The following is a 13,557-nucleotide window of genomic DNA, read 5'->3' on the forward strand; positions in this document are numbered from 1 at the left end:
ATCTGCATGCACTGTGAGGCGGAGACTCTTGGAGCAAGGCCTGGTCTCAAGGAGGGCAGCAAAGAAGCCACTTCTCTCCAGAAAAAACATCATGGACAGACTGATATTCTACAAGAGGTACAGGGAGTGGACTGCTGAGGACTGGGGTAAAGTCATTTTCTCTGATGAATCCCCTTTTCGATTGTTTGGGACATCTGGAAAACTGCTTATTCGTAGAAGACCAGGTGAGCGCTACCACCAGTCTTGTCTCATGCCAACTGTCAAGTATACTGAAACCATTCATGTGTGGGCTGGCTTCTCAGCCAAGGGAATGGGCTCTCTCTCAGTCTTGCCTAAAAACACAGCCATGAATAAAGAATGGTACCAGAATGTCCTCCAAGAGCAACTTCTCCCAACCGTCCAAGAGCAGTTTGGCAATCAACAATGCCTTTTTCAACATGATGGAGCACCTTGCCATAAAGCAAAGGTGATAACTAAATGGCTCAGGGAACAAAACATAGAGATTTTGGGACCATGGCCTGGAAACTCCCCAGATCTTAATCCCATTGAGAACTTGTGGTCAATCATCAAGAGACGGGTGGACAACAAAAACCTTCAAATTCAGACAAAATAAAAGCATTGATTTTGCAAGAATGGACTGCTATCAGTCAGGATTTGATCCAGAAGTTGATTGAGAGCATGCCAGGGAGAATTGCTGAGGTCCTGAAGAAGAAGGGTCAACACTGCAAATATTGACTTGCTGCATTAACTCATCCTAACTGTCAATATAACCTTTTGTTACTCATAATATGATTGCAATTATATTTCTGTATGTGATAGAAACATCTGACAAACACACATAAAAACCAGAGGGCAGCAGATCATGTGAAAATATAATATTTGTGTCATTCTCTAAACTTTTGGCCATGACTGTACGTGTGCAGTGATTCTATATTGACGCCATATTTAAGGGGGTTGTCCACTACTCTCACAGCCCCTTCTGAATGCCTATCTTTACAACTAGTAAATTAATAACACCTATACTCATCTGCAGCACTATTCCAGCGATGTCGGCACTTGTTCTCCTTGACTTAGTTATAGCAAGTGATCCCTGTGGCCAAGCAGATCTGACTTCACTCTTCCCTACTTCGGACAATTCAAAACATCCAGAGGAAGTGAGAGAGGTGGCTACCCTCACTCTTCCTGCAGATGTCAATCACATCCGAAGGAGAGTAAAGTGAAGCCAGCACTGATCAGCTGTAGGGATTGCGTGACAATGTCATAAGAGCCATGGGAAAGCAAGTGCCAAAAATGCTGGAACTGCACCGCAAGGCATGTACTGGTGCTTCTCACAAAATTAGAATATCATCACAAAGTTAATTTATTTCAGGTCTTCAATACAAAAAGTGAAACTCATATTATATAGATTCATTACAAAGTGATCTATTGCAAGTGTTTATTTCTGTTAATGTTGATGATTATGCAATCAAACTAAAGGAACAAAAAGCGCAATAGGGTCTTATCCGGGTTATTGTTAGAAGAATAAATTAGAATCTACTCACCCTTTTCAGGAGAGGTTCAGGCATATAAGATCCGTAGTCAGCTTGCTGCACGTCCAAAGGTCAACTCTGTGACCGTAAAACTTCAGATTCTTTGGAGTAAATTCATGGACTTCAGTGCGCTGCTAGACAAATTCACTTATCCAGGTTATGAGAAAGATTAACCGTTTATTTCCCAACGCGTTTCAAAGTGTATACCACTTCTTCATCAGGGGATGACATATATCTATATGTCATCCCCTGATGAAGAAGTGGTATACACTTTGAAACGCGTTGGGAAATAAACGGTTAATCTTTCTCATAACCTGGATAAGTGAATTTGTCTAGCAGCGCACTGAAGTCCATGAATTTACTCCAAAGAATCTAATGTTGATGATTATGGCTTACAGCCAATGAAAACCCAAAAGCCATTATAAAAGTAAATTAGAATACTTTATAACACCAGCTTGAAAAAATGATTTTAAAATCTGAAATGTTGGCCTACTAAAATGTATGCTCAGTAAATGCACTCAGTACTTGGTCAGTGCTCCTTTTGCATCAATTAGGCTAGTTTCACACTAGCGTATGGCCGTGGTGCAGAGGGCTGCAGACTTCCTCTGTGAAGCTCCGCCCACAGCCACACCTCCTCCCATAAGCTCCGCCCACCTCGGCATGCGTACCCTATCTTTAGCATTGGGTACGCATGGCCGTGCCGGTGTATGCGGATGCCTCCGCATGCGTCGTTTTGATGGTGCGGAGACCTGTGCCGAACGCAACGTGTTGCATTTTGGTGCGGTTGTAGGGTTCGAGCAGATTCTCAGCATGCAGTGACGAGACACGAGACAGGGAAATACTTGTGTAATCAACTTTTATAAACTGGCGCCACTTGGGCTATGCTGAACAGGCAAAAGAAGGGATAACACAAATCTGTCCTCGCAGGGACTCAATATAATAAATAATACTTTTCTAAGTAGCGGGAAATACCCGGCTAGTCCGGGTGACAAAGACTGAAATATGGCCAAACTATGGTACTTATTGCTATAGTCCACTTATCCTTCCTTGCGTCAATTGGGATCGCAGATGCGACCGCTTTGAGATCGTTGATGCGGCTGTCTTGACGCCTCGATATTCCGGGAAGACTTGGGGCGCAACAGGCCCTGAAGAAACGGTGCCATTGGGGCGCAACAGGCCCTGAAGAAACGGTGATGCCGGGGCGCAACAGGCCCTGAAGAAACGGTGTCGGTGGGGCGCAACAGGCCCTGAAGAAACGATGCCGGTGGGGCGCAACAGGCCCTGAAGAAACGATGCCGGTGGGGCGCAACAGGCCCTGAAGAAACGATGCCGATGGGGCGCAACAATGACGCAGTTCCCCTAAATGTCCAGCGGCCGTCCTCCGCTAAGGGTCCCTCCGTAGCCGGGACAAGGGCCTCTAATGTCGCCTATGGCGAGGTGGCGTCCCCTGAGGCCGGTGATGACAGGGTCGCCGCGGTGGGAGAAGGCCGGGGGGCAGTGTCCAAGCCTCTGTGACCGTTTTATGCGTAGCCACAGCCGCGACCTGAGGTAAGGGATCTGTCTCACAAGGGCGGGGGACGACGAGCGTGGCTCTCTGTGAACGTGGGCGGGAAACGGCCTCCGGTAAAAGTCTCTCACGTCTCACTTGTCGGTCAGTGTGCAGTATCCTCCTCACAGGCCCCTGTCCGTGTCTCCTGAAATCACCCGGCTTCCTGCCTCCTGTCACACTCTCTCCCAACTGCCACTTCAGCGCGCCCCCTGCTCCTTTTGTCCTCACCCCGCCCCCTGTTGCCCTGACAACTCCAGTCACGTCTTTTCCTTTACTGTTCTCCCAGTATCGTTCCCTCAAGAACCCTGATGGCGGTCCCCTGGGTACCGGCCCAGTCACCGTCTGGGAGTCCTCCTCCCCACACGATCTCCACACCGTCAAAACGACGCATGTAGAGGCATCCGCATACATCGGCACGACCTGCGTACCCAATGCTAAAGATAGGGAATGCATGCCGCATGCCGAGGTAGGCAGAGCTGACGGGAGGAGGTGCGACCGTGGCCGGAGCTTCACAGAGGAAGTCTGCAGCCCTCTGCACCACGGCCATACGCTAGTGTGAAACTAGCCTTACTGCATCAATGCGGCATGGCATGGCGGCGATAGCCTGTGGCACTGCTGAGGTGTTATGGAAGCCCAGGTTGCTTTGATAGCAGCCTTCAGTTCGTCTGCATTGTTTGGTCTGATGTCTCTCATCTTCCTCTTGACAATACCCCATAGATTATCTATGGGGTTAAGGTCAGACGAGTTTGCTGGCCAATCAAGCACAGACTAAGGCTAGTTTCCCATTTGCGGACGGAGGAGCAGCTCTGCCTATGGCCACATAATTCTGCATGCGGCCTGCGTACCCTATCTTTAACATTGGGCATGTAGGTTGTGCGGATGTATGCGGATGCCTCCGCATGCGTCGTTTTGACGATGCGGCGACCCACGTCGAACGCAACATGTTGGAATTTGTTTTGTTCACCGCATTGTCAAAACGGTGCATGCGGAGGCATCTGCATACATCCACACAACCTGCGTACCCAATGTTAAAGATAGGGTACACAAGCCGCATGCAGAAGTATGTGGCCGTAGGCGGAGCATCACGGAGGAAGTCTGCAGCTCCTCCGTCCGCAAATGTGAAACTAGCCTAAGAGACCTTTTTAAACGCTTAGGAAGCCTTTGCAGGAATTATTCTAATCTACTGAGATAACGACGTTTGGGTTTTCATTGGCTGTAATCCATAATCATCAACATTAACAGACATAAACACGTGAAACAGATCACTCTGTTTGTAATAACTATATAATATAGGAGTTTCACCTTTTGTATTGAAGCACTGAAATAAATTTACTTTTTGATGATATTCTAATTTTGTCAGAAGCACCTGTATGTGTGTTGTTATTTTACTGGGGGAAAACATAGGGATTCAGAATGATTTGTTAGAGAAGTGGACAACCCCTTTTCTTTTTTTGCACTTTCATCATTTCCTTCCATTCTTCCAAGAGACATAACTTTTTTTTTTTTATACCCACATAGCCATATGACGACTTGAGTTTTGCAGGGCACGTTGCACTTTTGAATGATACCATTCATTTTACCATGGAAAACAGGGAAAAAAATCAAAGTGAGGCGAAATTGCAAAAAAAAACTGCAATCCTGATTATTATTATTTTTTCTTTTTTTTTTTTTGGGGGGGGGGGGTGGTCCTAAGGGCATTCATTGTGCAGTAAAATGACCAGGAAATTAGGAATTAGGACACTCTAGGTCAGTATATTTCCAGCGATATCAAACATGCAGTTTTGATTTGTTTGTTTTTTTTAATTCATAAAAACAAAAATTGTCCATTTTGCAGCCGCTGGGTGAGGTCCTGCTTTTTGCAGGGTGAGGGATGTTTTTACTGATAACAATTCGGGCATTTGATTTTTTTTTCGCTTTACAGTTCTTTACAAAATCGGGTTAATTTCATATTTTGGTAGATCGGACTTTTATGGACGCACATTACCGCATGCGTTTTTCATTTTTTTTTTTTTAAGAGCTTTCTTTGAAAAGTGGGGTGATTTTTTTTTTCTTTTCATCATCTCACAACAAAATGCCAAGGACTCAGTCCTTTGGTATATGTTGTCAGTGGTTTCAGCTATTACAAATCTAATGGAGTGAGAATCTTTGAAAGTGTTCTTATGGCTTAAAGGGAATCCATCACCAAGTCTTTGCTACCCCATCTGATAGCAGCATGATGTAGAGACAGAGATCCTGATTTTGAGATATATCGCTTACTGTGCTGCTTAGTGCAGTTTTGATAAAATCAGGTTTTTCTGCTGCAGATCTAACAGTTGTTCTCTGGATGCTGAGCTTTGTATAACCCCGCCCACACCACTGATTGGCAGATTTCTGTATGCATTGTGCATAGGCAGAAAGCTGCCGTTCAGTGGTGTGGGCACGGTTATACTTAACTCATGAGTTTGGAGGACTACATTGCATCAGGTTTACCAGTCCTCTAGCGAGAACAGTGACAACAGCAAGCAGCCCAGTAAAGGACACGCAACATTCAGGGTCTCTTGTCCTTGCATTATGCTGCAACCATATTAAGCTGCAAAAACCTTGTCATAGATTTCCTTTAAACAAGATATAATATAATGTAATCAAGGGTCCATATTAGTATGTTTTCCAATCATTTACCACTACAGTTGTGGCGAAAAGTATTGACACCCCTGCAATTCTGTCAGATAATACTCAGCTTCTTCCTGAAAATGATTACAAACACAAATTCTTTGGTATTATTATCTTCATTTAATTTGTCTTACATGAAAAAACACAAAAAGAATTGTCCTAAAGCCAAATTGGATATAATTCCACACCAAACGTAAAAAAGAAGGTGGACAAAAGTATTGGCACTGTTCGAAAAATCATGTGATGCTTCTCTAATTTGTGTAATTAACAGCACCTGTAACTCACCTGTGGCACCTAACAGGTGTTGGCAATAACTAAATCACACTTGCAGCCAGTTGACATGGATTAAAGTTGACTCAACCTCTGCCCTGTGTCCTTGTGTGTACCACATTGAGCATGGAGAAAAGAAAGAAGACCAAAGAACTGTCTGAGGACTTGAGAAACCAAATTGTGAGGAAGCATGAGCAATCTCAAGGCTACAAGTCCATCTCCAAAGACCTGAATGTTCCTGTGTCTACCGTGCGCAGTGTCATCAAGAAGTTTAAAGCACTGTGGCTAACCTCCCTAGATGTGGATGGAAAAGAAAAATTGACAAGAGATTTCAACGCAAGATTGTGCGGATGTTGGATAAAGAACCTTGACTAACATCCAAACAAGTTCAAGCTGCCCTGCAGTCCGAGGGTACAACAGGGTCAACCCGTACTATCCGTCGGCGTCTGAATGAAAAGGGACTGTATGGTAGGAGACCCAGGAAGCAGGGCTGTGGAGTCGGTAAGCCAAACCTGCGACTCCGACTCCGACTCCTCAATTTCCCTTACACCGACTCCAACTCCGACTCCACGACTCCGACTCCGACTCCCACACATATTGCTTATATTTAAGTGAAAAATTTATTGTAGTACAATGTGAACCTCAGACATTTAATCATTTTTATGATCCAATAATCAAGATATTTAGATAGAACAGAATATATATTGGTGTACTACCCGGTTTTCATTCTTTTTGGTACAGATACGATATGGATAGACAGATATGGATAAAGGGATATATAGATAGAGCAGATTTCTAATCTGCTTTTGCTATTGAAAACATTATCTATGAGCTCAAAAACCTTTCAGGTGATGCAGTTTTTTAAAAAGATGATCAGCTTTTGCAGCTGAAAAACGTATCCTCAAAAAACACAGGAAAAACGCTGTGCGTGAATGTAGCCTTAGATCAGGAATAGAACAGTCATTTATAGGACATTTCATAACTTTCCCAAACTCCTATAAAAAAATATTCAGCACATCCAGCATTGAATTACTGTACCCAATTTATTATATATTTTAGGAGTCGGTCCATTTTATACCGACTCCAACTCCGACTCCACCAAAATGAGCTCCGACTCCACGACTCCGACTCCACAGCCCTGCCAGGAAGACCCCACTTCTTACTCCGAGACATAAAAAAGCCAGGCTGGATTTTGCCAAAACTTAACTGAAAAAGCCTAAAACGTTTTAGAAGAATGTTCTCTGGTCAGATGAGACAAAAGTAGAACTTTTTGGGCAAAGGCATCAACATAGAGTTAACAGGAGAAAAAAAGAGGCATTCAAAGAAAAGAACACGGTCCCTACAGTCAAATATGGCGGAGGTTCCCTGATGTTTTGGGGTTGCTTTGCTGCCTCTGGCACTGGACTGCTTGACCGTGTGCATGGCATTATGAAGTCAGAAGACTACCAACAAATTTTGCAGCATAATGTAGGGCCCAGTGTGAGAAAGCTGGGTCTCCCTCAGAGGTCATGGGTCTTCCAGCATGACAATGACCCAAAACACACTTCAAAAAGCACTAGAAAATGGTTTGAGAGAAAGCACTGGAGACTTCTAAGTTGGCCAGCAATGAGTCCAGACCTGAATCCCATAGAACACCTGTGGAGAGATCTAAAAATGGCAGTTTGGAGAAGGCACCCTTCAAATATTAGGGACCTGGAGCAGTTTGCCAAAGAATAATGGTCTAAAATTCCAGCAGAGCATTGTAAGAAACTCATTGATGGTTACCAGAAGCGGTTGTTTGCAGTTATTTTGGCTAACGGTTGTGCAACCAAGTATTAGGCTGAGGGTGCCAATACTTTTGTATGGCCCATTTTTGGAGTTTTGTGTGAAATGATCAATGTTTTGCTTTTTGCTTCATTCTCTTTTGTGTTTTTTCATTTAAGACAAATTAAATGAAGATAATAATACCAAAGAATTTGTGTTTGCAATCATTTTCAGGAAGAAACTGAGTATTATCTGACAGAATTGCAGGGGTGTCAATACTTTTGGCCACAACTGAATCTATACGTCAGACATCTTACCAGGCGAGCATGTGGATTCCTGTGGTAGTAGAGCTCTTTATATTCATCCATCCAAACTTCAGCAGCTCGCACACTGTTGGCCAATGCTTTACTACGAGAGTATGGGGCTTGTTTAGGAAAGACATGCCCCACGTGGGAACATGGGTGAACTTCAAGTGTCCCACCACACTGCCAGATCTAGAACAAACAAAAAGACGGCAAAAGAAAAATTATTTTTGTTAAGCAAATTTTAAGATGGGGTCTTAAATTAAGGAAAAAAATTGTATTTCTTACTCTGAATGAAAATTCAAGATTTTCTCCTCCCCAGACTTCCATTCCGGTATCATAAGATCCTAGATATTCAAAATACTTCTTACTCACAGCGAACAACCCACCAGCCATAGTTGGGGAACTAAAAAAAAGAAACATCCCAAACAGAATAGCAGTATTAATAATGACATATGATGCAAGAGGACAGTGACTTTATAAATGAAATCGAACTGTAAGGCTATGGGCCCACGTAGCGTTTTAAAACGCACACCAAAAACCGGACTCCTTCCCAGAAATCGTGCGTTTTTTTCTGCGCGATTTCACCGCGATTTTACCGCGATTATGATCGCGATATTCGTGTGTGATATTCAAGCAGTTTCCAAGCGATTTGAAGCATCGCTTGGAAAGTGATTGACAGGTTGGTCACACTCGTCAAACATAGTGTTTGACAAGTGTGACCAGGTTTTTACTATTGAGGCTGCCTATGCGGCATAAATAGTAAAAGAGAGAATGTTAAAATGCTAAAAAAAATAAAAAAATCGGTGTATATTTACCTTCCGGCATCCCGCGCTGCCATCCCGGGCCTCAGCGTTCCCAGCGATGCCTTGCGAGACCTGTGATGACGTAGTCTCGCATTGCTATAGCGATCTCGCGAGACCACGTCATCACAGGACCTTGCCGCAAGGCATTACTGGGAACGCTTAGGCCGGGAATGCAGCGCGGGAAGCCGGAAGGTAAATATACCCCGATTTTTTATTTTTTATTCTTTTTTTTACAGGGGTATGGTACCCAGGGCCTGGAGGACAGTCTCCTCTCCTCCATACCGTGGGTACCAACCGCACATGAGACGCTTATCTTCGCGCATGCTGGGCATAGCCACATGCGGGAAGTCAGCGATTCTCATGCATTCCTAAGGGTGCGGAATCGCGGCAATTCTTTGCGATTCCGCACAAAAGAATTAGCATGCTGCGATTTTTTCCGCGATGCGATTCCGCCGCGGAAAAAAGCGCAGCATTAGCACAGCATGTGCGGAATGCCATAGGAATGCATGGGGGGTGTTCTGTACACAATTTTTAAACGTTTTCGCAGCGTTTTTGCGCCGAAAATCGCAGCAAAAACGCTTAAAAATCGCTACGTGGTCACACAGCCTAACGGTGTGTGCAGACGCTGCGGAATCCGCACGGATTTTGCAAAAACCGCAGATAAACCGCATGTCAAAAGACCTGCGGATTATCTGCGGTTTTGCCTGCGGTTTGGTCCTGCGGATTCACCATCTCCACAATGGTGGAGATAGGAACCCGCTGCGGATTCCGGAGAAAGAATTGACATGAAACTTCTTTCTGCGGTTTCAAAACCGCAGCAAATCCGCGCTGATTTTTCCGCAACGTCTACACAGCGTTTTTTTTTTACCATTCATTTGAATGGTACTGTACACCGTAGCTAAAACTGCTGCGGGTCCGCAGCGGAATCCGCAGCGTGTGCACATACCCTAAAGAGCCCGAATGCACAGATCAATATTCAATAGATTTCAGTGTTACAGTGTAATACAGTGCAAGGTGTATATACCGTATACACACACAGATTATAGACATACAATTTAGGCAAACTAGAAAACATTAACAAAATGCTGTAACTTGATCCATTTTTACTATAACAAAGTAATGATGATGGATAGATGGAGTAACACGTTGAAAGCATCTTCATGATAGCATAGCTCTAATGTACCCACCTAATGACGTCAATGGCAGACCGTCTGCGTTTTTGCTCTCGCTCTGGGACTACATGCCAAGTAAAGACAAGTCTCCAATCAAGGCCTCCGATTTGAGGCTCTCCAGAATTGCCCAGATACTGGAAGGTATTCCAGTCAATCACATCAATTACAGGACAAACCACCGCACTTTCCTTTTCCCTGATCCTAGGATACAATTGAGATACTGAATCACAACCAGAATTCATAAGCTAAATGCTGAAGTATTCACAAGCAGAAAATATTGATAGCTGGGTGTTCATTTAAATAGGATCCAATTAGCAGTACATCAGGTGCGCCACTACACATTAAATGGCGCTGTGAAGTGCACTACTCTGCCGCCTCATGAGCGCTGCCCAGACAACCCCTTAACAACCAGGGGTATTTCAGTTTTGAATTTCTGTTTTCCGCTCCCCTTCTTCCCATAGCCACAACTTTTTTATTTTTCGGTCAATATGGCCGTGTGATGGGGCTTGTTTTTTGAGGGACAAGTTGTACTTTTGATCGACACCATTGATTTTATCATATAGTGTACTAAAAAATGGGAAAAAAAATTCCAAGCGTGGTGAAATTGCAAAAAAAAGTGCAATTCCTCATTTATTTTTTAACCACGTTCAATAAATGCTAAAACTGCCCTGTCATTATGATTCTCCAGGTCATTACGAGTTCACAGACACCAAGCATGTGTAGGTTCTTATTTATTTAAAAGGTGAAAAAGAATTCCAAAATTTGTAAAAAAATAAAAAATAAGTAAAAATGGCACTTTTTTCCAACACCTGTAGCGTCTCCATTTTTCGTGATCTGGGGCTGGGTGAGGGCTTATTTTTGTGCACCAAGCTGATGTTTCTTTTTATGTCATTTTGGTGTATGCATGATCTTTTGACCAGCCGTAATTTCAATGTAGTGGCAACCAAAAAAAAGTTTTCATTTTTTTTTCTCATTACGCCGTTTACAGGTCGGGTTAATTATTATTTTATATTGATAGATTGGGCGATTCTGAATGCAGCAATACCAAATATGTGTATATTTGATTTTTTTATTATTGTTTTATTTTGAATGGGGCAAAATAGGGATGATTTGAATTTATTTAAAAAAAAATTTTTTTAAACTTTTTGCATGCTTCAATAGTCTTTAAGGGAGACTCAGGTGTAGCTGAAATGCTCACCTGCTATGAGGCACTCACAGCAATGTGGCAATGACAACCATAGAGGTCTGCTCAGACGTCTGGTTGTCATGGTGACCCATCAGTGACCCACTATCATATGACGGGGTCACCGATGGGTGGGATTAGCGACACACTTCCAGTAAGCGCGAGTTTAATGCAGCTGTCACGAGATTGACAGTGACATTTAACTAGTTAACAGCCATGAGTGGATCGCAATTCCACCCGCGGCTATTGCGGGCATATATCAGTTGTATAGGTCAGCTGTCATGTGCCCGGAAAGGTGCGGCCTCAGCACCGGACCCCGCACCAAACAGGGGGAGTCCGACGTGGGCGTACTATCACGCCCAACGTTGGAAAGGGGAGAAAGAAGCCCTCCCATAAAGATTATTTTAATAAATCTGTGTATATGTTGTAAGGAGGCTAATGGCCGTATAATCATTGGGAGGTATGTGTCGCAGAGATGGCTGCTCCCTGTGATGCAACCCAGAGTATTTTGCTTTAGTGCACTTAAGCACTAAGATGTCATTTAGTGCACCTGGGTCTGGGTAGTTATGAGATGGGTGGGTTTGGTTACTCATATACCTCCCCTGTGGGAGTGGTTACAGCTTATGTAATGGAGGCTGTTTGGCACATGGTCTGTGGCTGGAGACCTCCGTTGTCTGTGTGCAGAGCGGTAGAAGTCTTCCTGCGTATGTGGCTCCAGACAGAGCCTGAGTGCTGGACATTACCCCAGCCTGTGTGCCCACAGGTATGAGGGAGCAGAATCCTACCAGGACCTGGGTGAAGTCAGAGTCATGTGATCTGGCCATGTGAAATAGTGGCTGCTGGTGTCTTGGGAGAGCAGGAACTCCCACATAGCTCTCGGAGGAGCTAGAGGACGGTGCTATGGACACTGATGCTTTGTTTTGCTTGCTTTACAGGCTGTTTTTACCTTTTTGTTGGTGCTTCTGGGTTTATGAAGCAAATAAACCCATATGGACTTTCAAAGGAACATCCTCCTGTCTTCCTCCTATCGCACTTGACTGAGTACAATCCCTACAATGTGTATTTAAAGTAGTGTGTATATATTAATATACTTAGCTACCCGCATCTTCTCTGGTACTTAGTGCTGTCACTGGTCTTTAGACTAGCGGGCTCGCTCTATGGTCTGTCTGTGACCAGGAAGTCTCTTTTGCAATGTAAACCTATGGAGCCTCATTTGACACTCCATAGGCTTACATTGTAAAAGCCACGTCAGGGTCACGAAGAATGAAGTGTGATCTGGAGAGTCTGCAGAGCGGTGATGTCACTGAAAAGAGGAGCAGAACGGCGCTGGATACCAGAGAGAAGCGGTAGGCGAGTATATTAATAAACTCACACTACACACCATACACATACACACATATTTGTTTAAAAAAAAAACAAACCTTCATGGGAGTGCTTATTTAAATTTACACATGGAGCTGGTATACATGCTTTGCACCATATTTATTATGTCTTTACACTTTTTTTTTTTTTTTAAAGTTATCTACAAAAGAAGCTTAGTAAGGGCTCACACTCATCTGCGTAAATAAAATTGGTCCAACGCTGTTCCTGAAAAGTAGGATGAGTGTCATGCGAGTACAATGCGATTTTTAGCAAGAAGCATTCGTCTGACATGTGCATGAAATGTGTTTTTAACATCAGCTTTTACACATAGTAATTCTCTGTCACTTAAAGCTAGTTTTCTAACTAATAAATCAATCTAATGTACAGATATAGATAAATCAATAGATTGATAGATAGGTCATTGGGATACATAATCAGTGCTTTTGTGCGTGCAGCTTTCTGTACTTTTATTTATTTCAAAATTAAATAAATAAAAAAACGGAATGAGGTCCCCCTAATTTTTATTAACCAGCTGAGGGAAAGCAGACAGCTGAGAGCTGGTCTTAATTGACTGGGAAGGGGGTAATAGACATGCGGCTTTCCAAGCTATTCCAGGCTCACAGCTGTCTACTTAGCCTTTACTAGTTATTAACAATGGGTGACCCCCACAAAAAATTATATGGCGTCCCCCCTATTAATAATAACCATCAAAGGCTGGCTGTTTTTTTGAGTGGTGGCATGATGCAATCGCTCCGCAAATCAGCTGGAACACACAGACAGTTACGTGAGAACGCTTCTACAGTATCTAGAGATGATATGAGTAAGGTCATCAGAGTTCATAACCGATGAACCCGGGTCACCTTACTGACGTCACCATTCTCATCGTGAGAAAATTTAAAAAATATATTAAAGTAAAAAATAGCTTTTATTATACTCAGCTACAGCCCAGTCAAATGGGCATTGCTGGTCTTGATGTGGTGCCTCCTCTCTTC

The 13,557-nt window shown here is 43.5% G+C and overlaps 1 protein-coding gene across 1 annotated transcript in view; it reads right to left on the bottom strand.

The window, feature by feature from the left end:
- The window catches only part of GALNT12 (polypeptide N-acetylgalactosaminyltransferase 12), a 98,453-nt gene that overhangs the window by 14,523 nt on the left and 70,373 nt on the right, over window positions 1-13,557 (bottom strand). The window contains exons 4-6 of the mRNA XM_073587787.1: window positions 10,036-10,221; window positions 8,331-8,448; window positions 8,058-8,234 (exon numbers count right to left, since the gene is read on the bottom strand). Of these exons, the coding sequence (XP_073443888.1) occupies window positions 8,058-8,234; window positions 8,331-8,448; window positions 10,036-10,221 (481 nt within the window). The remainder of the gene's footprint in view (window positions 1-8,057; window positions 8,235-8,330; window positions 8,449-10,035; window positions 10,222-13,557) is intronic.

The sequence above is a fragment of the Dendrobates tinctorius genome, unplaced genomic scaffold (genome assembly GCF_039654945.1).
Source record: "Dendrobates tinctorius isolate UK_male_01 unplaced genomic scaffold, ASM3965494v1 ptg000102l, whole genome shotgun sequence".
Classification (NCBI taxonomy): domain Eukaryota; kingdom Metazoa; phylum Chordata; class Amphibia; order Anura; family Dendrobatidae; genus Dendrobates; species Dendrobates tinctorius.